The sequence below is a fragment of the Macaca mulatta genome, chromosome 6 (genome assembly GCF_049350105.2).
Source record: "Macaca mulatta isolate MMU2019108-1 chromosome 6, T2T-MMU8v2.0, whole genome shotgun sequence".
Lineage (NCBI taxonomy): Eukaryota > Metazoa > Chordata > Mammalia > Primates > Cercopithecidae > Macaca > Macaca mulatta.
The window spans coordinates 2,141,420-2,165,631 of NC_133411.1; the positions used below are offsets into that span (position 1 = coordinate 2,141,420).

Below are 24,212 nucleotides of genomic sequence, written 5' to 3' on the forward strand. Positions count from 1 at the left end.
TCCTTAAGGCCGTGGTCCTGCATGGACCTACCTCTAGGACGAGGCCTCTCACATCCACTAAGGGGGACATGGCAAGAGCTATAGCTGCTTTTGGGTAACAGAGCCCACCCCATCCTCGTTCCCACAAGGATAACAGAGCCGACCCCATCCTCATTCCCACAAAGGATAACAGAGCCGACCCCATCCTCGTTCCCACAAAGGATAAAGGAGCCGGCCCTATCCTAGTTCTCACAAGGACCTGCCTGGACATGGTGCAAAGCTGCTGCCCCTGGTGGCCTCCCTGCTGCCCCGGGGACGTGGGTAGCCTGGCCCTCGGTGGCTGGCGTCTGGGCCTCAGCGTCACCCCACATCCCTCTGCGTGCCATCGCTGCCTGCTCTCTTGGCTGCCCAGATGTACCCGGTTCATCCGTCCTGAGGGCCCTGCCAGGCCAATGGCCAGGTCCGTGTGCCCTGCACCCTTTGGGGCAGCCACTCACGCTTGAGACCAGCCAACCCTAGACAGGGCTGGAGCAGCGGCCATTTCAGTGGCTCTGATTTTGCTCTTGAGGGCTGTGGTGTAACATGAAAGAACGTTGCCGTAGGCTTCCGGCCATGGGATTCCGGGACTGCCTTTGCCTTGTGCTGCTGTCACAGGCTTGTCCTGGGCACGCCCTCAAAAGGAGGAAACAAAAACAGAAGAGCTGAGTCCCGGACCCAGGACCCCAACCCAGAAGCCCCCCGACCAAAGCCCGCACCCCCACCACCGGGCTGCCCTGCTGCCCCAGGGTCTGAGCTGCTCTCTGGCTGCTGGGAGAACCTGATGGTGGTTGCCAGAAGGAAGGCCGGCAGGGCCCTGGGTTCTGGGATGCGGGAGAGGCCAGGCATGGGTGCAGGGCCTGTGGTGCTGGGGTGTGAGAGAGGTCAGGCCTGTGGTGCTGGGGTGTGAGAGAGGCCAGGCTGGGGTGCAGGGCCTGGGGTGCTGGGTGTGAGAGAGGCCAGGCTGGGGTGTGGGAGAGGCCGGGCAGGAGTAGGGGCTGCCGCTTGTTGTGGGTGTCAGGACAGTGTGTGGTGAGGAGGCATGGAGGAAGTGTGGCCCCCTGGAGGCTTCCAGGCTGGGTGGCCAGTGTAAAGGCCCTGAGGAGTAGACCTGGAGAATGGGACAGTAGCAGGCAGGGGGCTGCGGGAGATGGGGGGAGGAAGAATGGCGGCCCCCACCCATCTTCCTCTGCCTAGAAGGAGCCATGGGCACAGCCTACAGGTGTGCACTGGTCTCTGTGCTGTGGGAGGCCAGACCTGGTGTCTGTGAGGAGCACCACAGCTGCAGACCTGCCGGATGACCCTCGGGTGACACTTCAGGGTGGAGGACCCCCACCCACCCTGCGAGCCACATTCCTTGGGCTCCGAGCCTGTCCTCCCGTCTGTGGAGCAGGTGGAGCCACTAGCAGGGGCTTCTGGCCCTTCCTCTCCTGCTGTTGATTTGTTGCAAGTGATTTAGGTTTTCTGTAAAACAAAGCGAATGTGGGCCTGGGGAAGGCTCTCGCGGGTGTTTCATGAGCTTTCCCAGGCCTGAGACGCATTTTAGGCGGCAGCCAGCTCACGTGTGTTGGGAGAGGCTGGTCACAGTCGGGTGACTCGGGGGCTTGTGCTCAGACGGTGACACCCAGCCCGCTTGTCCCCAGGGTGACGGGGAGGTGGCAAGAACTGGCAGCTGCCCCACAGGCTGAGCCAAGCCCAACAGAAAGGCCCAAGGCCGGAGCACAGAGGTGGCCCGGATGCTTCTGGCCAGTGGTCAGGACCCTGCCAGGCCTTGCTTGGAGGCGTCTTGTGTATGAGGGGAGCCCTGTCCATGCCAACCACCTGGATTTGCCCAGGGGAAACTGCCCTGGAGGCCTGTTCTCAGGGTCTGTTTGCCTGTCGTGGGGAGAGCGTGGCGCAAGCTGGGTCCGCGGAGAGGAACGTCCTTGACCTCTGAAAGGGCTGAGAGCACCACCCCTGCGTTGGGCCATCTTGGGGGCAGCAGGTGGGGACGTTGCGCCTCTGTCCACAGCTCAGTCTGGGAGACTCAGAGCCCTGTCGGTGAGTCCTGGGTCAAAAGGGCATAGCGACCAGGCCAGAGTGCCACCTTCCTGCTGTCCCCTTGGCAGGGCTGTGATTGCCTCTAGCTCTAGTGACCGGGGCAGTGGTCCTGGCTGCCTGCACCTCCCCTGCCAATTATGTCCCCCATCTGCACCCCCCATGCTGGCTTCTCCTCTTTCGAGTTTGGAGTGTGACCCCAAGGCTTTGTGTGCTGCTCAGAGCTCAGCCTGTGCACCCTGCAGCCTCGGGCCCAGCGCCCTTCCTGAGATGAGATTGTGTGTCCTGTAACAAAGATGTGCGTGGTCTCCTCTGAACACTTCTTACCTCTCATGCGTGGGTTGTCACCACTCTCCCTTGAGAGTGGGCTGTGGCTCGTGTGGATGGCAGCTGCCAGGCATAGCCCCTGCCCCCTAGAGCCCTCTGCAGCCTCGGCCAATAGCAAAGTTGCGGGTGGGCACCAGGCCCTCCTTTCATCTCTTGGAGCCCCTCGCCAGCCACAGCAGGGCCCATGTGGAAGTTCTGAGATTGTCATGTGCAGGGCATGCAACGGGGGTGCTTAAGAGAAAGAAAAGGCCTTGATTATTTGTTTGAGTAGCTCAGTCCCCAGGGTCTGGAGCTGTAATCAAATATAAGCCCCTCAACCAGCATTTCCCGCTGTTTCTCCCTGGTAAGGACATCGACGTTGCATGTTCACATGTGGTGTCTTCCAAATGAGAAAAAAGAAAACTCTGAAATGCAGTGTTATGCCCAGACCGTTTATTCCCCGAAGAAGACCACCAGAGTCCAGAGTCAAAGCTAAGCAGCAAGGATCTTTATTACAGGTTCGAACCTGGAACTCTCCCTCGCTCGTGAAACGAGACGGGCAGGAGAGCTCCCCCACTGAGCTCCGAGCAGTGTTATATAGTCTAAGAAAAGTGGGCATAGAGTTATTATACAAATCAGATATATGATTGGCTAGTGTTTGAACAAGGCGATTTGGCTAACTATGATTGGTTCCCGCCATTTCTGATATTTTGGTTCAAACTTTGAGGCGGGAGAGCAGGTTTATGGCAGCAAGAGTTTATCTTACTTAAACACGTCTTGTGACCTTGCCTCAGAACTTACAAAATCTCTGGTATGTGCAAAACAAAATCTCTGGTACGTGCAGAAAACCAGGTACTCACAGAACTTACGAAATCTCTGGTATGTGCAAAGATTAGAGAGCAGAACAAGGGTGTAGCGGGTGGGGGGCGGGTACACATCTATCTTTGTGTCCTTTCATTTCCCCCTTCTCATAAGTAACTGGATGTCCAATCTTGGATTTCCAGAGTCTTATAATATAGCCTCACTTTCTGGGTGCAGGAGAGGCTGGTGATGGCTACGGAGGACCATTAGTTGGATGGTATCAAACCTTTCTCTGACAAATTGTAAAATTTTATTTACCACACAGGGGCCTATAGTGAATAGAAGTAGTAAAGACATTAGGGGGCCTAAAAGGGGTGCCAGAAGGGAAAACATTGAAGAGCTCCACCAATTGTTAGCGGCTGTAGTGAATTGTTGCTTTTTCATTTCTAAGCTTAGTTCGTGTAGGCGTTGGACTCTTTCCTCAACTAACCCTGACTCATTTATATAGAAACAGCATTCTTCTTTGAGGAACATACAGGTACCTCCTTTCTCAGCCGTGAGTAAGTCTAAGGCTCTGCGGTTTTGAAGGGTGACCTGTGCTAGGGAGGTGAGCTGCCGCTGAAGGGAGGCTAGGGAATAGGCGGAGTCTTCCATAGCAACAGAGAACTGTTGTAACAGCTTGTCGTTTTCTATCATGGAGGGCCCCTCCTGCTAACCCCGCTGCGACGACAGAGGTGGTTAAGGATATTCCGGCAATTAGTGGTAGAAAAACTGCTCGTCTATGTCACGCAGTTTCAGTTGGGGCAGTCCCTGCCCAGCCTATGAACTCTGCCGGGGTCAGCAGGGTCAGTCGGGGAACTAGTGTAACAGGGATGCACAACTGTCCGTCAGAGATGCTTTTGGACAGAGTTTTTAACAGAGTCATATTACACCAGAAGAACACACCAGGGGGAGCACGTATGGGGCTATTAGGGTATGTAGCCGTCTGGTTGCAGAGGCTGCTACTAAATGCTGAATAACAGTAGGGGTATTTCTCTTGGTATGGGTCACGGTACAGGGCTACATCAGGTATTGCAACTGTTGATGAATTAGAATCTGGCATATAGTTTGTGGGTGGGGAGGAAAGGGGAACAGCGGTTAATGGTGGTCTTCCTAAGGTTGCACACATCAAGAGGACAGGTCGCCCAAACTGGTGAGGTTGGCGAATGCTAGCCCTTCTTGTAATAGGGTTAGCCAGGAGAAGGGCTGCAAGTCTTGTGATAGCTTGGTTTCCTGTCTGTGGATTTGTGTATGGATTAAGGGTCGAATCTGGACTAGACTCCGCCACAAGTACAGGTGGCTACTAGGCCAGCTACTACTGGCATCGTAGTAGACTGCCCCATGTTGGGGCGATGTCCACCGGGAGTGCCCTGGATCTGTTGTTATCCAAGTGAATATGTTGGGAGTCCCTGTCGGGTAGCGAGTCCTGAGGAGGTTAGACTTTCTCGGGTATTCGTCCCATACCCTGGCTGAGTGCATTTTACAATAGTGGTATGGGCAACCTGCATTCTGGTGCCACCAATAATTCTTACAATTATATTCAGTCTGATCATATTCAAAACAAATCATGGGTATCCCCGGTTGGGCAATTTGGAAATTAGTGAAATTGAGGTAAATTGGAGTATTGCACCCGGAGGGGGGGCAGTCTGCACTAGCTAGCAGTTTACCCGCTTGGGGGGTTTCCCCGGGGTGAGTTTTGTTCTCATAGAGCCAGAACCTCCAGACATAGGGATTAGATGGCGCAGCAGTTAGGAGAGTCAGATGTATAAGGCATAAAAGCATAGGCAAGCTAGACATGGTTACGGCTATGTGGGTGACGGCGCAGGGTTAGCTTTAAGGGATTGTTCTTAGCTTTGTCTACAGTCCATGTAACCGGTGCTCCAGACGGCTCGAGAAGGTCGGATGTTGGGTCCACTGGTTTGACGTGTGTGTAGTGGATCCACGAAGCGATGCCTTCTACTTTGAGAGCAGTGGGAGTAGTCAGGAGTACTTGCAGTGGTCCTTTCCACCTGGGTTGAAGAGTTTCTTGCCGGTGGCGCTTGACTAGGACCCAGTCTCCCGGCTGGAACGGATGAGGCGTCGGCGGAGGTCCTGCCTCGTACAGTTCTCGTAGTCTGGGCCAAATTTCCTGGTGAATTTTCTGTAAGGCTTGTAAGGAGAACAGGAGCTCGGAGACATTTTCAGTTTCAGGTTTGAGTAAGTCATCTTTTAGACTGGGGACCAGGGGTGGGGGTCTGCCATACATGATTTCATATGGTGTGAGGCCCAGTCTGTAAGGGGTATTTCGGGCCCGGAACAGAGCGTAGGGGAGAAGTACTACCCAATTAGCGCCAGTCTCCATGGTCAATTTAGTTAAGGTCTCCTTCAGAGTCCGATTCATCCTTTCTACCTGTCCTGAGCTTTGGGGCCTATAAGCACAATGTAATTTCCAATTTGCCCCAAGAATGGAAGCCAAATCCTGACTTACCTTAGCAACGAAGGCTGGTCCATTGTCTGACCCTATTTGGACGGGAAAGCCATACCTGGGGAGGATTTCTTCCAAAATTTTCTTTGCTACAACCTGAGCAGTTTCTCTCTTAGTTGGGAACGCTTCTGTCCATCCTGAAAAAGTATCTACAAAGACAAGTAAGTACTGATACCCATATTTTCCAGGCTTTATCTCAGTAAAGTCTATTTCCCAATAGATACCAGGCCTAGTTCCTCTACACCTAATTCCTGTGGTGGTCTGGGTTTGGGGGCAAGTGTTGTTTAGTTGGCAGGCTTTGCAATTTGTTGTGACATCGCTGGCCAGTTCAGCTATGCGCCTGATTCTAAATTTGGCGTGCCTGATTAAGTCCATCATTCGCCGGGCACCCAGGTGGGTTGTCCAGTGGATGTGTTCCAACACCTGCTGTCCTAATTTTTCTGGTAGGATGGTTTGGTCATTTATATCAGTCCACCACCCATTTTTAACCTGTTTTAGGGGAAGCGTGTTCATCCATTCGCGATCCTGTTCGGTATAGTCGGGAAAACATGGCAAATTTCGCAGGCCAGGATCAGGGAGCTGGAGCGCGAGGAGCTGACTGGGAGCTTTTGCTATGCTCCTTGCGGTTTGGTCGGCTAAGAAGTTGCCTCGAGCAATTGGCGTAGTTGGTTTCTGATGCCCAGGGCAATGTACGATAGCCAATTTCTTTGGTTTCCACAAAGCAGTTAATAGAGCTAGGATCTCTTGCTTGTTTTTTATTTCTTTGCCTTCGGCTGTTAATAGTCCCTTTTCTCTGTAGATGGCCCCATGTATGTGCGCAGTAGCGAAAGCATAGCGGCTATCCGTGTATACTGTTAGTTTTTTCTCTGCCCCTAGAGTGAGGGCCTGTGTGAGGGCTATCAGTTCGGCTCTTTGGGCCGATGTCCCTGGAGGCAAGGGTTCCGCCCAGATTACCTCAGTCTCTGACGTTACAGCCGCTCCTGCATACCGCTGGCCTTGGTGGACGTAGCTGCTGCCATCAGTGAACCAGGTGAGTTCTGTGTCGGGGAGTGGACGATCTTGCAGGTCCTCCCGCACCCCATGCACCTGAGCCAGTATCTCAGTGCACTCATGGAACGGGGCGTCCAAATCTGGATTTGGCAGCAGTGAAGCAGGGTTTAAAGAGGTTGGGGGCAGAAAAGTTATTCTGAGGGGGTTTAACAGCAGTCCTTGATAGTGGGTGAGCCGGGCGTTACTCATCCATCGGTCCGGCGGCTGCCGGAGGACGCCTTCAATGGCATGCGGGGTTATAACGCGCAACTCTTGCCCCATGATAAGTTTATCAGCGTCTCGGACCATTAGGGTGGTCGCCGCGATTATCCGCAGGCAGGGTGGCCAGCCAGCAGCCACTGAATCTAATTTTTTTGACAAATAGGCAACTGGCCTCTGCCAGGGGCCTAGGTACTGTGTTAACACGGCTTTTGCAATACCCTTACTTTCATCTACGTATAAGTGGAAGGGCTTGGAGACATCAGGGAGCCCCAGCGCGGGGGCTGATAACAAGGCAGTTTTGATTTGTTGAAAGGCCAGCTCAGCCTCTTCCGTCCAATTGAAGGGCTGCCGTTCCTTTGTTGCCTGGTATAGGGGCTTGGCTAACTCAGCAAATCCGGGTATCCATAACCTACAGAACCCTGCCGACCCCAGGAATTCTCTCACTTGCCGTGTCGACTGGGGTCTAGGGATGCGTAGGACTGTTTCCTTTCAGGCTTTGGTTAGCCAGCGTTGCCCCCCTTTTAATAGGTACCCCAGATAAGTTACCTCCGACTTGCAGATCTGAGCCTTTGTTGCTGAGGCTCGGTAGCCTAGCTCCCCCAGAGTCTTCAAGAGGTCCTCAGTCCCTTGAACACAAGTTTCCGGGGATCTGGCTGCTATTAAGAGATCATCAACATATTGCAAAAGAGTTATTTCAGGGTGTTGCCGCCGGTACTCACCCAGATCTTCATGAAGGGCTTCATCGAACAGGGTTGGCGAGTTCTTGAACCCTTGTGGCAGCCTGGTCCATGTTAGCTGACCGTTGATGCCCCTCTCAGGATCCGTCCATTGAAATGCAAAGAGTCCTTGACTTTTGGGAGCCAGAGGAAGGCTGAAAAAAGCATCTTTTAGATCAAGAACGGTATACCACTGTTTTTCGGGATGTAAAGCACTCAGAAGGGTGTATGGATTGGGCACAGTGGGATGTATGTCCATGACCCTTTTATTAACTTCTCTTAAATCCTGTACTGGCCTGTAGTCCGTACTGTTGGGTTTACAAACAGGTAACAGTGGAGTATTCCAGGATGAGTGGCAAGCCCGTAGGACTCCCTGGTCTAGGAGTCGGTGGATATGGGGCGTAATTCCTTCTCTTGCCTCCAGGGGCATAGGATATTGCCGAACCCGAACCGGGTCCGTCCCTGGCTTAACTTCCACAAATATGGCAGGTCGATGTTTAGCTAGCCCTAAGCCCCCAGTTTCTGCCCACGCTTCAGGGAAACGCTGGAGCCAAGAGTCAATTTCCTGATCGGGGGGCTTTTGCTCTTGATGGAGTCTGTACTCATCTTCTAAGGTGACAGTCAGGATAGATATTGGCCTGTTTTGGGAATCAGTTATCTTGGGCCCTTCTGGCTCAAAGTGGATTTGGGCCCCCATTTTTGTCAGCAAGTCCCTCCCTAGTAGAGGGCAGGGGCTCTCTGGGATGACTAGGAAGGAATGGGAGACTTTTCCCGTTCCTAAGTCTACAGTCCTCTGGGTTGTCCAGGGGTATTTTTTGATGCCTGTGGCCCCGTGCACCCAGGATGTTTTCTTAGACATTTTTCCAATTGGTTTGGTTAGGACTGAGCGTTCCGCCCCAGTATCGACCAAGAAGCGAACTGGGTTCCCCTCCACTTGCAAAGTTACCCTGGGTTCGGGGAGGGGGTCCGAACCCCGTCTTCCCTAGTCAGAGTCCTGGGTAACGAGTACGGAGGTAGGGTTAGCTGGTCTCCGTTTCTTTGGGCAGTCTTTAATCCAGTGACCACGTTCCTTGCAATAAGCACACTGATCCTTTTCTAATCCTTGCCTAGAGCCTTGCTTTGTCTGCTTTCTGCTTTGGCCATTCCCTGCCTGGGGGAAAGCTGCTACTAAAACTTTGGTCATTTCTTTGGTTGCCTTGAACTGTTTTTCTTCTGGAGTATCCCTATTATTATAAACTCGCTGGGCCATCTGAAGGAGGTCCTGAATCTGCTTTCCCTCTAAACCTTCTAATTTCTGGAGTTTTCTTCTAATATCTGATGCTGCCTGGTTTACAAAGGACATTACTACCGCAGCCTGATTTTCCGGTGCTTCCGGGTCCATAGGGGTATACTGTCTGAAAGCTTCCATTAATCTCTCTAAATACACAACGGGGCTTTCTGTCTTACCTTGTAACACAGAATATACTTTAGCCAAATTGGTGGGCTTGCGAGCTGCAGCCCGGAGACCCGCCATTAGAGTCTGGCGATAAATGAGCAGTCGTCCCCTACCTTCTGCCGTGTTGTAGTCCCATCTGGGCCGGGTCAAAGGAAAAGCCGCGTTAATGAGGTCAGGATTTGCAGTTGGCTGGCCGTCATCTCCTGGAACCAGCTTTCTGGCCTCAACTTGGATTCTTTCCCGCTCCTCCATTGTGAACAGGATTCGGAGGAGCTGTTGACAGTCATCCCAGGTTGGCTGGTGAGTAAACATGACACTGTCTAACAACGAGGTTAGATCTTTGGGATTATCGGAGAACCGAGCATTTTGGGACTTCCAGTTGTATAATCACTAGTGGAAAAAGGCCAATACATGAGACGGGAGAGCCCGGTATCATCGAGCGATCCTATTTCTCTGAGAGGCAGGGCTACGGTGGAGTCAGGGAGTCGGGAAGCTTGGTCCCACAGTACGCGGCCTCGCGTTCGGCCGGCCGGCCCCCCCGGGTTGCTTTCGCTCTTGGCTGCTTCCGCTTCTCGGTTTCCCTCTACAGAAGCACCACCCTGGGGGACTGGGTCCTGCGGGATAAGGTGCGGATATGGTGGGGGAAGTGTGGGTTCTAACGTTAGGGGGTCCTGGCTGTCTGGCAGCACAGGGGCCGAGGGAGCAGAGAGAGTCCTTTGTCTTGTAGGTCGCATTACTAGGACCTTGCAAGGCTCAAGGATGAATGGAGTTATCCAGGGCGGTGGGTCTTCCACAAGATTTTGCCACACTAGAATATAAGGAATTTGATCAGGATGTCCTGACTGCCCTGGCAGGAAAATCTTAGTTTTTACCTTAGTAATAATAGAGAGACAGAAAGTTCCTTCGGAGGGCCACCCTATGCCGAAAGAGGGCCACTCCGAAGGGCAGAAAGTAACTAGCTTTCCTTTCTTTAGTTCTACCCTTAAGTTACGCCCCCGAGCCTTCACATCCTTAAAATTGGTAACAAGGAGTGAGAGCGGCGTGCTCTGGTTGTTGCCCATCTTTGGACTGCTTCTACAAAGAGAAGGAGGGACGAAAATGAGTGTGAAGCAGAGGGGAGTATCCGACAGGTCCGGTCCTGGAAGGGGAAGAAAAGGTTTTATGTTTCGTTTTGGACTTACACTTAACACTTAACAATAACGGACAGACAGTGAGAAACGATGAGCCTTCGTGAGCGCGTGTCGGACTTCCGACCTGAGTCAGACGGGGCAACCAAGGATGGAGACCCCCAGATGGGCACTGGGGGACGTCTCCCACCAGTCCCGAGTGGCTGTCTTTTAGCGCGTCCGCCAAGACCATGCCACTTATAAAACAGACCAATACAGATTACAGATTACGGATTTCGCGAAATTTCAGGGAGACAGACAGAGACAAAGACAGAGACAGTGACAAAGCCGGCTTACCTACAGATTAAGATCCATTGACTTGGGGGTCTGGTGGGCTTGGGGGAAATCCCGGACGAGCCCCCATTTGTTATGCCCAGACCGTTTATTCCCCGAAGAAGACCACCAGAGTCCAGAGTCAAAGCTAAGCAGCAAGGATCTTTATTACAGGTTCGAACCTGGAACTCTCCCTCGCTCGTGAAACGAGACGGGCAGGAGAGCTCCCCCACTGAGCTCCGAGCAGTGTTATATAGTCTAAGAAAAGTGGGCATAGAGTTATTATACAAATCAGATATATGATTGGCTAGTGTTTGAACAAGGCGATTTGGCTAACTATGATTGGTTCCCGCCATTTCTGATATTTTGGTTCAAACTTTGAGGCGGGAGAGCAGGTTTATGGCAGCAAGAGTTTATCTTACTTAAACACGTCTTGTGACCTTGCCTCAGAACTTACAAAATCTCTGGTATGTGCAAAACAAAATCTCTGGTACGTGCAGAAAACCAGGTACTCACAGAACTTACGAAATCTCTGGTATGTGCAAAGATTAGAGAGCAGAACAAGGGTGTAGCGGGTGGGGGGCGGGTACACATCTATCTTTGTGTCCTTTCAGCAGCAGGGTTTTTTCCAGCTTTGGAACTAATCTTCCTTTGAAATAGGAAACATGAGGCGTTAATGTGAATGAAAGAAAACAAAAACGTCCGGTGGGTTTTTCCCGGGGAAGAATTCAGATAGAAGGGAAGTGGATTCGGGTCTGCTTTCAATCCCGCTGGAATTCAGCCTCCTCTGACTGGGGCGGCCGAGGGTGCAGCCGTTCGGAAGTTCAGGGCCTGAGTCGTGGTTTTATTCTGTGTGTTCTGTGGCCTGGATGTAAGCTGAGGGTGGCAGCTGAATTTGGAAGGTCTTCACCCTTGGTTTTCCTTTTTCTGCGACATTGGGGATCATTAGCTCTGAAGACAAAGACAGTAGCAGGCGTGACTGGGAGAAGAAAAACCTGCAGATGAGTTTGTGAAATGGTTGTTAACATTCAGTGTCAGGACGTCAGGATGCTGAGAGTAAAAAGCAGGGCATAAAGTTTCGGCAGAATTTATGATCACACCTCTATTATCTGGGCAGAGGCACACGTGTGTATGTAGGTGTATGTGTAATGTGTTCACGTATGTGAGTACACGCGTGTATACATCCATGTATACAGGTTACACACACACGTACATAGGTCTGTATTTAATACCTGAGCTGAAAACATTTCATATCAAGGCACCCGCTCTCCACCCCTGGCCCTGGTCACCCTGCTCAGCCTCAGCCACACCTGGCTGACAGTGGAGTCTCTGGGAGGGCTGTGGGTTCCCATTCCTGAGCCAAGGTGTGGGCTCAGCGGCGCTGACGCCTTCCCCCTCCCGTCCAAGTCGGTTAATGCGGGTAAAGTGCTCCCTGAGTCCCTCTCTCTAAACATGGGGGGAGGGAAGCTCGGCTGCCTGGTTGTAAAGCCAGGTCTCGCTGACCACGTGTTGCTTGTCATGTTTTTTTTTTCTCTGCATATGTTTAGATTGGAGTTAATTTCATGGGCAGGGCAGCCCTGGGCCTGTCGCTGTAACTCATCTCTTCACTTCCACTTGTAAGGGTGCGCCGTGGCTGGGCTAGGTGCCCCTTGACCCCTTGGTGTGGTCAGTCATCCCCTTAGGCTGAGCGTCCACCCTCGTGGCAGGGGTAGGCCCTGCAGAGACCCTCCCTAGGCTCAGGGCATTTACTGGGTGAGGGGGCAGATGCCAACACAAAAGCCCTGTAGTGAGGGAGTGAGGGGCGTGGGGAATGTGGCGCCTCCATTTAAACGATCCAGATGATGGAAAAGCTGCTGTGAGGCAGGATGAAGAGGGAGACGGAAACATTTGTATTTTCTGGGCCTACAGGTAGTTAAGTTGCAGCAGAACTCTAGCTTATGAGGACATCTGAGTATTTTAGGAGGCCTTTTGACCCCAAAGTTACTGCTTTTCTAGATATAAATTTCACATGTGGTTATTAAAAGATCTCTCAAATCAGTCCTAACCCAGAAGAACGGATGGGCAAAATCTGCAAATGCCTCTCAGATCCGGAGGCTCCGTCTGAATGTATCCTGGGCTTGCGTGGGAAGCCTGGCTCCCCTGCCCAGTCCCCCCGCCCCTCCCCTCCGCCCGGCCCCCCTCCACCCGGCCCCCTGCCCCTCCCCCCGACCTGGCTCTCCCCAGCCCCTCCCCACAGGGCCTCAGTCTCATCGTCCTTAAATCTTTCACTTTAGAACCAGAAGTTCGGAATAGCAAGCACAGCCTGGAGGGACCGGCAGCAGGCGGTGTTACTGTAGCCTCTGTGGGCCCCAGCTGCACATGTGTCGGAATTATTAAGCCCATAAAACTACATTGTCACATCTGAAACTGTTTAGCCATTGAAACCGAGACTTTGACTTCAAAGCCGGCTGCAGGGTTTCCAGACAGGCGTGCTGGCGGATCACCTTGAAGTCAAATTCCATCCCATGGCGGCCCAGCAGAAGTGGGCCCCAGCACCTCCTTGTAAGAAAACACACTCTTCTGCAGACGCTGGTGGCAGGTCCCCCCCACGGTGACATTTTGGAGAGACGTCTTTGCATCTGAGCTCCCAGCAGGGAGGAGGCGGGTGGGGTGGTGGTCTTTGCATTTACAAATGCTTGGAAATCACCGTCCCCCACCAGGCCCCAGGCCCTCTCCCTGCTGCTCTGGCCCCTCCCCCAGGGCCGCCTGCAGCCTGCTGTGACCCAACCCGCCTCCTTCCTGTTTCCTGCCGGCCTCACCTTCCACCTTGTCTCGTAAGGTGCCCTCCCACCCTCCCCCTACCACCAGCCGAAAAGGGGTCCTTGGCTGTCCTTCAGCCCCAGAACCTGCACCCTTGACCTTGCTGGCTCCTGTCCGCCAGTTGCCAGTGACGCTGTCCCTGCTCTTCCTATCCACTGTGAGGTGTCCCAGCCCTTTGTCCCTCCTCTTCCCACCAGCTATGGGTGTCCCAGCCTGTTGTCCTTGCTCTTCCCACCTGCTGTGAGGTGTCCCAGCCCTTTGGGTTCCTTGGGATCCTGGCATCACCCTCAGCCTTTTCCCGAGAGGCCCAGCTCCAGCCCGTGTGCCATGTCCTGAAGCTCCCCTCCCTGAGCCGCCTGCTGGGCACTCACATCATCCCACCACGTCCAGCGTTCTCGCAGCTTCTGAGGCAGAAGGTCACTGCTGGCCTGGACATGGCCTTGGTCCTGACCAGCTGCACTCCAGGCACCTCCCGACTGCCCTGAGGCAGTGGTGGCTGTAGCCCAAGCCTGGCAGGTGCCCACCTCGCTCCTTACCACCTGGCGTCCTGCCTGAGCCCCACAAACCTGCCCTCGATGCCACGACAGCCCCATAATTCTGGAAGCCTCGGGCCTTTGCTGCCCAGCAAAAGGCAGCCCAGTTTGCAGGATTAGCCTGCAGAACAGGGTGGCCACGGGGGTGGTGGCAATGACCGCAGGACATGGGCCAGGCCGTTGCCTCGGCCCTTCCTTTCAGCTCCTGGAGGCCCCCTGGGTGCAACTCCAGAGCCACTGCTTGACCTGCCAAAGACAGGGAGGTGCACCGAGGCCATTTCCCCAGTGGTAGGAACTTCCAGCCAGGGGCTCCACCCGACAGGGCCGTCCCCACCACAGTGCAAGGCGGCTGAGGCACTGGGGAGCCAGGGTACAGCGCGGGAGGCACCTGTGGATCCAGGGGCACCAGGCGCTGCTGGTGGTGATGGACGCTGTAGGAGAGGCCCGTCCCGCGTCGGGTGGAGCAGGAGCTGCGCCTTTTGGACAATGCCCCAGACTTGGGGCTCCACATCCACTCCAGAGGGACCTGGGAGCCCCGAGTTCTGGAAAGTGCTGCCCGACACACCACCCCGTTCTCCGAAGCCTTCCTCTCTGTCTCTCTCCTCCCTCCCTGCTCCCTCTCCTCTGCCTCGGCTCCCATCACCTCCACCCTCCCAACTCGTGGGGAGACGTGGGCTCCAGGGGATGCTCCCAGCCTGGCCTCCTGGATATGCCACAGCCTTTGCCTGTTTATCGGGGCTGGTATTTCCAGAACCCTAGACCAGGGCTTAGGTCGTGACCCAGGGGCCATGACTTCACTGTGGACCACCCGTGTGCTTCCCGCCGGGGGTTCCACCAGGGCTGTGGCCAACAGCTGCCCTCACGAGGCCCAGGAGGGGACGGCACCTCCCTGCGTTTCCGAGACCTGGGAAACGTGCCTGGCCGTGCCCGCCTGTCTACTGGGAAGAGGACATTGCCCACTCCAGGTGCCTTCCAGAGGCGCCTGCACCGGCACTTCCAGATTGAAGGCCACTAGGATGATACCTGTGATGCAGCTGCCTGGCGCCCCTCCAGGGGTTCCGACAGACGGGGCGGCTCTGGGGGGCAGTGGTGCTGCAGCTGCTGGGCGCTGCCGAGTGCTGGCACACGGGACACGGGAACATGCTCCTTTTGACTTTTCTAAGGAAGCTGGGAGTTGTTTTGTGAGCGTCTCTCCATGGCTGGCCGCCTGTGGAGGCTGTGGTTTGCATCTTACCATCTGGGCTGGGACCAGGACGGGAGCTGGGTGCTGGGAGGACGAAGCACTCAGCCTGGTGCCTGTGGCGGGGAGCAGATGTCCTCACTGTCATGGCAGGGACATGGACAGTGGCCTTGGGGCTGTTGGCCCACAGACCGGAGTGACCTCTGTGAGCGTCCCACGGGGCCATGGGACCTGGAGCAAAGGCCACCTGTTGTTGACGCCGTGTGACAGACACCTGCCGCTCATGCAGCTGTGAGGCTGTGGGCTCTGGCCTCCGTGGCCTGGGGTCAGACCCTCCTCCCAAATCTGAGGTGATGCTGAGTGAGGGAGTGGGGTCGAGCTGCTCAGGCAGATGCGGCTGCTTTCCTTATGGGATGAGGCCCCACGGGGCAGGCCCATGGTCGGGTTCCCTGTCCTCCCAGGGGCCAGGAGAGCGCCCAGCATTGTAGGAGGATGCCGTGGGCAGGAGGGGACAGCGGGCATGGGGAGGCCTGAAGGCCAGCCGTGGAGTTGCTGCTGACATGGAGGGTTCTCAGGGATGCAGGGCAGTGGGACAGGTTAGAGGAGGTGCCCAGGCACCCCAAGCCGGAAGTGCAGCTGGGACGGGGCGGGGGTGGAACAGGTTGGGGGGTCACAGGAGGCTCTCACTGGGGGCAGGGTGAGAGGGATTGAGGGGGGGTTGGACCCTTGGGAGGGAGTGAGGGGAGGGTGGGTCCTCGGGAGGGCGAGGCCAGGTGGGGGCTGCATCTCAGGGAGGGGCGCCTGCCCTGGGAAGCTGAGGCTTTGGTGGGTGCTGGGGCACATTGGGCCAGGCCTGCCGGGGTTCCGAGTGCGGACTTGGCCTCTCAGGAAGTCTCCCCAGTGGGGAGGGGCCGCACATCTGGCCAGTGGCCCGGGGGCAGGTTTTATAAGTTGCAATTAAAGCTCTTGGCCTTCTAGTTAACCGAGGCAGCATAGATTAAAGGGCAATTTTATGCAACCAGGACGGATTCGATGAAATCACCAGCCACAGAGACCGGTGTGGCTTTGACTGCAAATATTTCTTCCCGTTTGATCCGCTCTGCATCTCGGAGGCAGCTGTTGACTTGTGGCTTAGAAAAAACACTGTGCATTCGAGGGCTGAGAATTCTAGGGCTGAGGTATAAGTGGATTTTTTTAAATGGGATTTTCCTCTGTGTTAGGAACTCGGTCATGAGCTGGTTGGTGTAGCATTGGCTGGTTGGTGTAGTGTTGGCTGGTTGGTGTGGCGTTAGCTGGTTGGTGTAGTGTTGGCTGGTTGGCGTAGCATTGGCTGGTTGGTGTAGCATTGGCTGGTTGGTGGAGCGTTGGCTGGTTGGTGTAGTTTTGGTTGGTTATTACAGTGTTGGTTGGTTATTGTAGCTTGACTGGTTGGTGTAGTGCGGGAAGCGTTTCCAGAAATCAAACCACGGGTCTGTGCAGATTTCTGTCTTGAACAGCTGCACCCCTCCTCCTGCCATCTCGCAAGTTTAGACTCCTGTCTGTAACCAGTGAAATCCCCCACAAGTGGCCGGGCGGTGGCTCACGCCTGTAATCCCAGCACTTTGGGAGGCTGACGTGGGCGGATCACGAGGTCAGGAGATCGAGACCATCCTGGCTAACATGGCAAAACCCTGTCTCTACTAAAAATACACACACAAAAAAAAAACTAGCCAGGCATGGTGGCAGGCACCTGTAGTCCCAGCTACGTGGGATGCTGAGGCAGGAGAATGGCGTGAACTCGGGAGGCGGAGCTTGCAGTGAACCGAGATTGCGCCACTGCACTCCAGCCTGGGCGACAGAGCGAGACTCCGTCTCAAAAAAAAAAAAAAGAGAAATCCCCCACAAGTGCACTCAGAATTTTTAGACACATGACATGGACGGCGTTTGCATGTTCGCTGTATTGACATCATGCTTGGAGTGCGTGATGCGCCATTTCTCACTTGTCATTTTCAGCAAATCGTGGAAAACACTTAAAAATCCCTTAAAAATTACTCCACCCCGCCCAACTTGCTGCCCGGCTGCTCCTATGAGTTCTGGCACTTTCCAGGAAGCCGCTGCTGCTGCCCCCATCTGGACAGCAATGTGGCCTCCATGAGTGACTTCATTTAGGGCTCTTTAGCAAGGAGTGCTGTGCGTGCCGGCCCTCAGGCCCCAGGGCACCTCACTGCCATCTGTAAAGAGGCTTGGGGCACCCAGCACCATGCAGGAGGCCTGAGCTCTGCCTGCTGGTCTGATGGGAGGTGAACTGGGCACTTGGTGGGGGATTGTGGTGCAGTGGGGTGGGGGGACTGAGAACCCTGCGTGGTGCAGCCCCCCAGCACCCTCCCCACGTCCCAGAGAAGGTCTGGGCTGGAGCTCCCAGGGGTGGACAGGGATGCCTCGGGGCGCCCACCTCAGCATTTAGGGTCACTTTCCCCTCCCTACCAGCCCTCCACAGTGACAGTGCCTGCATCCCTCAGCCTGGGCGTTGGGGGGCCTTGGCTGCCCTCATGACACCATTTCTGTTGGCAGCCGCCGCCAAGCACCTGGACGAGTCCACCTGAGGGGCTCTGGAGCTCCCGGCACCTGGTCCTTCCCACGAGGATGCTGTGCCTATGGGGGCTGCACCTCTGGGGCTCTGGGCACTGCTCTGCACTCCACAGAAGCCTACGACTGCAGCCTCATCCATTATTCTGATTTTGAAAAAAAATAAATAACCACAGCCCGGGTTTTAGAGATGATTTGGTTTTATGCCAGTGTCCACCTGGACAGAGTTTTACCTCACAGCGGTGCCTCCCTGCTGTGTGGATGTACGAGGGCCTCGCCAGGCTGGGCTCATAGGGCCCCTCAGTTCCGCAGCAGCCAGTCCCGGAATGTCGGGACTGCAGCCCCCAGGAGGGAGGCCTACTTTTTAATAATCAGCTGTTTTGTTTCTTATTAAAATGAGGGCAAGCTCTCCTGCCTCCCACTGGGAGCTGCCTACCCTGCCTTGGCACCTCCCTGGGTGACCGGCAGGAGACCTCAGCTCCAGGGGGCCCTTGGCTCAGCCACAAGGAGGGCTGGGGGCCTGGGTCTGACTCAACCATACTCAGCCTCGGCAGCGTCACCTTAGTGTCCATGTGCGGATGGGGGTCCAGTCCTTCTCCCTGCCCAAGGTCTGGGGTGGCAGCCAGCCAGCCTGGAACCTTCCAGCATACCCTGCTTGGCCCCTGGCCAATGACCACGGTGGCAGGAGGCGCTTGGGGGGGTCCAGGTGCCCTCGAGGGCGACCTCTCTCGGCCTCCTGCCCGGGCCAGACTCCAGGAACCCCAGGGACCCCAGCGGGGCCGGTAGCCCCCCAGGAGGTCAGAAGGGATGAAGGGCATGTGACCCCGGTCAGGAGGAAAGGATGAAGCGTGGGGACCATGAGGGCAGCCCTGGGGTCCCGTGTCCACCCACGGAGACACCAACTCGCACCAAAGTCATCGCCAGGGTCAGGCTCTGGCCATCCAGGTGGATGGGACTCAGCTCTGTGCTCTGTCTCCTTGCGGGCTCTCCACGGCTTTCCAGGGACCTGGAATCAGAAGCAAAAACACAGCTGCCCATCCCTCCAGCCCGCCTGTGCGAGAGCTGCCTGCTCTCAGGAAATGCTCCAGGGCGGTGAGTGCTGGGCTGAGGGACGCCGCATCTCCACTGCCACGCAAGGCCCCTGCCCTGACCATGGTCTGTCTCCTCCGTGTCCTCAAGGCTGTAGCTAATTCATGAGGACCCTGTGAGCTTTGGCTCAGCAGAAACACCGCTGGGATGTGTTTGAAGTTTTTCCCCATTTTCTGTAACTGGTCTCTGCCGGCAGCCCTAGAAGAGGCACGCTGGGGTGCTGGGCAGCCGTGGGGGCAGCGGCTGGAGTCCTCGTGTCAGGCTCCGGGGGGCAGTGCTGGGAGCAGGCCCCAGAGCAAAGGGGCAGGCGTGTCTCCTCTTGTATTTAGGGTGATCCAGCGTGGGGCCCTGGCCAGGGGCATCCTCAGGGCAGGACTGACCGAAGGGGTCATTCTAGGCAGCCGCGTCTTCCACCTGGAAATGCTCTGGGGAACCTGACAACACGGGAATGTCTGTGTGTTTTGCCTCCTAAAATCCGAGGCTGAGTGGGGCACAGAGGGTTGGTGTTTCTGGACCCAGAGATTGAGATGCCCCAGGAGGCTTGAGGCGAGTGTCAGGCTCCAGTCTAGACACCCAGAGCTCCTGCCCGTCTCCCCCGCCTGCCCACTGAGCTGTGTGGCCGCTGAGTGCCCCGTTCTTCCTGCAGGAGCTGCCCAATGGGAACCCCAAGGAAGGGCCTTTCCGGGAGGACCAGTGTCCCCTAGAGGGTAAGTGCAGCTCCCGCAGCCCTCCCTCCCCAAACCTCGCAGACTTCATCCCGTACCAAGGCAACGCCAGAAAACCACCCTTAAAACCCCCCTGTGTGTGAGGCAAGGGGCGCTTCCCAGACTCAGACGCACCTTGTTCTTGAAACGTGCTCGGCAGCACAACTCGCAGGGTCCTCGCTGGACTGGCAGCAGAGATGAAAAAGGCCCACCCCACATCCCATGGCCAGAGCCCTAAGCATCACCTTTATGTGTTTGGAGTCTCTGTGAGCCTGTGTTTGTGGATGGGGGTGGCTCTGTATAAAGGTGACCTGTGAATTTTCACGTCAGCCCTGGGTCAGAGGATGTGTGAGATGCTGGCCCAGCCTAAGTCCCTGCCACTTGTGTGTCTCCGTGGCACCAGTCCTACCTGTGGCGTGTGGCAGGTCGACACTTGGCTTACCTGTGGGTCTGTGGGAGGGTGCTGGGAGGTCAGCCAGCCGGGTCACCTTCAGATGGCTGCTGAAGCCAAGAGAGGCACCCAGACCCCCCTCAATGGGAAGGCAGGCCCAGAGTGTCGTCCCAGCTCAGGCTCGACGTGCACTTGTCTGCAGGTGCTAAGCTGGGACAGGCCCATGCTCCTATCCTGGGGACGCGGCTTGCAAGTGCCAGAGAATAATGGAATAATTGTGCCCCAGAAACCTGAGTGCTGTTCATCCATCCTGCCCAGAGGCTGGGGGAGGGGGCCGCCTTTGACACACTCAGTGCACAGGTGGTCTGCATGGCCTGTGGGCTCAGTGCCAGGATTCTGGAGTGGAGGGCGGTAGGGACTGTGTCTACGGGGAGGGGGGCCTGATGATGACACAGGGAGCATCTCCTGGAGGCCCAGGCTGTCTTCCCCTATCTGTGCTCCTCGGAGTCTGCTGCATCCCCAGCCCCGAGGTGGTGGTTGCAGTTGGGAGCCACTGTGGGCTGGTGAGAGGAGGGCACACCTGGCTGAGGCTGGCTGGGATGGGGCCTCTCTCCCCTCTGCAGGGGTCCCAAGATCAGGCTCTTGGCTCAGGCTCGTCTGGATGGGATCATGGTGCGGGGAGGGGAGGGCAGCAACGCCCCCCCCCCACGGCAGGCCACATCCTCCATGTCTCCTCTGCCAGCCCCTTCGCCACCTCTTGTCCCCGTAGTGGCACTCCCCACTGAGAAAGCTGAGGGCCGCGAGCGCCCAGGACAACAACTCAGCGCAGATGACGGAGAGAGGGCAGCAAACCGTGAGGGCCCACGAGGACGAGGCGGGCAGCGCCTCAACATTGACGTAGGTCTTTCTCCGGCCTCACTTGCGGGAACACATCCCTGGGGCCGGGGGCACAGGGACAGGCGTGTGTTGCCCTAAAATGGGTATCTGTGGACACTACGTAGTTCACTCAGTTTTCCCCACAGTTCACCCCATTTAAAGCACTGAAGCAAAACTTGAATATGCAGCCAAAGTCAGCAGGAGCCAGCAAGTGCGGGATGTTGCTGTGAATTTGGCCAAAACTGACTGGTCTGGCATTAAATAACTTGAGCCGCGTTCCCAGCCTTGGTACCCTTAGCACTACAGGAGTAATGCCAAAGCTGATTTGACGGACAGCCCGACTGGAGGCAGGGCACCGGGCCCAAGGCACAGGGCACTGGGCTTCCGCTTCCCGGGAGGGCTGAGGGAGGGGTGGGGTCTCCGTGTCCAGTCAAGATTTCTGGAATTGACAACACTTGACGGCCAGCGTGTCCTCTTCTCCTTCTGGGGGACATGGAGTGCTTGCATGAGCTGAGACAGGTGTCACTGTGGGGAAACCAAGTCACGGAGCACAAAGCTGGGTCCCCCCAAGGAGGGCCGAAGACGGACAAGAAAGATCTGCTGGTTCCAGGGCCTGGGCTCCAGCCACGCTGCCCTCTAGGCTCCCCCTTTCCTGGCTGGCATGAGGGACCCCCGGGAAAGGCCCCAGAAGATCCTGCCCCCTACGGAATGGGGCGTGTTGGTGTGGGTAGGAGGCGAGGTCCCAGCCCCCATGTCCCCTGCAGGCACTCCAGTGCGATGTCTCGGTGGAGGACGACGACCGCCAGGAGTGGACGTTCACGCTCTACGACTTTGACAACTGTGGGAAGGTCACCAGGGAGGTAGGTGAGCTTGTGTTTGTGTCAGGTCTACAGGAAGGGCTGCACAGGGCCCAGTAGTAGACAGACTGGGGGACAGATGGAGGGACAGATGGACTGTGCTGGCCTCGCCATACCTCAAGGGGCGGGCGGGGACCTGTCTGCGGCGAGGTCCTCACGCCAGCTGGGCTTGCGTCTCCCCAGGGCCTGATTCACATGTGTTTCTGGGCCAAGCCTGCACCGCCCATTTCTGCGGCTGTGCTTCCCACACGGCAGGGCTGCCCTGAGGGCACTGGAGGCACTCACAGGGCCTCCCAGGCAGACCCAGGCTGCTCAGAGAAGACGCCTGTGTTGGTCCCTGAGGTCTGTCGGCAGCTGCGAGGATGGTGTGGGGAGGGGCAGGGGATGGGTGTGTTTTCTGGCAGGGAGGGCGGGTGGCATCCCCTGGGGTCTGCTCTGTCAGTGACACCGATGCTGGGCCCCAGGACATGTCCAGCCTCATGCATACCATCTATGAGGTCGTGGATGCCTCGGTCAACCACTCCTCGGGCAGCAGCAAGACCCTCCGTGTGAAGCTAACCGTCAGCCCTGAGCCCTCCAGCAAGAGGAAGGAGGGTCCTCCTGCCGGCCAGGGTGAGCGAGGCCTGAGCACACACACAGGACCCTACCCCACATTGGCAGGGGCCTAAATTGTGTGCTGGGGTCAGGGAGGGACAAGTGAGTGGATGGAGGAGTGAGTGGGTGAATGGATGGGTGAGTGAGTAAGCAGATGAATGAATGAGTGAACGAGTGAGCTAATGAATGAGTGAACAAGTGAGTTAATGAGTGAATGAGTGAGTGAGTTAATGAGTGAATGAGTTAATGAATGAGTGAACAAGTGAGTTAATGGGTAAATGAACGAGTGAGTTAATGAGTGAATGAACGAGTGAGTTAATGAATGAGTGAACGAGTAAGTTAATGAATGAGTGAATGAGTGAGTTTATGAATGAGTGAATGAGTGAGTTAATGAGTGAATGAGTTAATGAATGAGTGAACGAGTGAGTTAATGAGTGAACGAGTGAGTTAATGAGTGAACGAGTGAGTTAATGAGTGAACGAGTGAGTTAATGAATGAGTGAACGAGTGAGTTAATGAATGAGTGAACGAGTGAGTTAATGAATGAGTGAGTTAATGAATGAGTGAATGAGTGAGTTAATGAATGAGTGAATGAGTTAGTGCTGAATGAAGAAGGGAGTGAGTGAGTGACAGCAGGACCCCCCTTTCAGACCGGGAGCCCAACCGTTGCAGAACAGAGAGTGAACTGCCAGAGGAGCCAAGGGTGGCCGACAGGAGGTTGTCTGCACACGTCAGGTGAGGGCTGGGGTGCCAGGGTGGGGCTGTGCCTTAGGCAGAGGCACCCTGGCCATACCCCTGTTTCCCGCAGGCCACAGGCCATGCATTGTCCTCTAGGTCAGACCTGCTGGGGGCACCTGGGCCGGCAGCTCTGTGGGGCACGGGCCCTTCCAGCATCTGGCACCGTGGCTGAGCTGGGCCCCCGAGTCTGTCTGAGCAGAGGGCTTTGAGGGGCAGCAGTTGCAGCAGCCTTGACACCCTCAGCTTGGACTTGCCGTGGCTCCCTGTTGCTCCACTCAGCAGCTTTGGCAGCAGCAGGGCTGGGGGTGGCTGGGGCAGTGGTTGGGGGTGGCTAGGCAGTGGCTGGGGCAATGGTTGGGGGTGGCTGAGGGTGGCTGGGGATGGCTCAGGCAGTGGCTGAGGGTGGCTGGGCAGTGGCTGGTGCAGTGGCTACAGTGGTCCCAGAGTGGTGACCAGGGGCCACTACAGCATGAGCCGCTCCCTAGAGCACCTGCAGCTCTGGTGCCTGGGACAGAGATCACAGGGTTCCGGGGGGCGGCCATGACCTTGTTTCTCTGGACGGCACTTGGCTGTGTCTGCGCCCAGTCGTCCGCTCTTCCTGCTCTGCGAGGAGGTGGGTGCTGGTCAGGACACACCCCGGACGTCCGCCGCCTGCTGCAGGTACCCCATCCTCGGGGACGTGCCGCCCAGTCTGTGTGGCGGTCAGGCCCTTCTCTGTGCTCCATGCAGGAGGCCCAGCGCTGACCCCCAGCCCTGCTCAGAGCGGGGACCCTACTGCGTGGACGAGAACACGGAGCGCAGAAACCACTACCTGGACCTCGCCGGGATTGAGAACTACACGTCCAGATTCGGCCCTGGTATGTCCTGGAGGCCACCCTGGGCGCGAGGCCCCGGCTGTGGGTGCCCATTGAAGGTCCTGCTTCCTGCAGCCCTGAGTGCAGGGGGACCCTGCCCCGCCCCGCCTGGCACCCAGGTCCTTCCACAGCTACCTGTTGGTCGTGACTGCCTCCTGGCTACCTGTTGGTGCCGCCCAAAAGCAAGGCGGGCGCCCCGTCCAGGTGTGTGTGTATGGCAGGGGGAGTACCTGGTTCAAAGTGAGATGGAAGACGTTGGGTTTGCATTCAGGAAAACCCTGCCTTGGGGTGAGAAGTCAGTATTTTAGGGTCGAATCACCAGCTCACTCAGCAGAGGGGTTGTCCAGTAGTGTGGACGGCAGGCAGTGTGGACGGCAGGCAATGTGGACGGCAGGCAGGCAGTGTGGACAGCAGGCAGTGTGGACGGCAGGCATTGTGGACGGCAGGCAGGCAGTGTGGATGGCAGGCAGTGTGGATGGCAGGCAGTGTGGACAACAGACAGTGTGGACACCAGGCAGTGTAGATGGCAG

General features: G+C 56.3%; 1 protein-coding gene across 16 annotated transcripts in view; it reads left to right on the forward strand.

Moving 5' to 3' along the window:
* Positions 1-24,212, forward strand: part of NKD2 (NKD inhibitor of WNT signaling pathway 2) — a 34,844-nt gene that overhangs the window by 7,941 nt on the left and 2,691 nt on the right. For 2 of the 16 annotated variants that reach the window (XR_013418244.1, XM_078004578.1), the window contains exons 4-10: positions 18,583-18,672; positions 19,316-19,376; positions 20,507-20,661; positions 21,405-21,500; positions 21,962-22,109; positions 22,741-22,825; positions 23,489-23,685. Coding sequence is in view for 8 of the 16 variants with exons in the window: in XM_078004578.1 (XP_077860704.1) it covers positions 18,583-18,672; positions 19,316-19,376; positions 20,507-20,661; positions 21,405-21,500; positions 21,962-22,109; positions 22,741-22,825; positions 23,489-23,685 (832 nt within the window). In the remaining 8 variants the exon portion in view is untranslated. The remainder of the gene's footprint in view (positions 1-18,582; positions 18,673-19,315; positions 19,377-20,506; positions 20,662-21,404; positions 21,501-21,961; positions 22,110-22,740; positions 22,826-23,488; positions 23,686-24,212) is intronic. The other 14 variants (XR_013418246.1, XM_078004580.1, XR_013418245.1 and 11 more) reach the window with 7 other exon arrangements.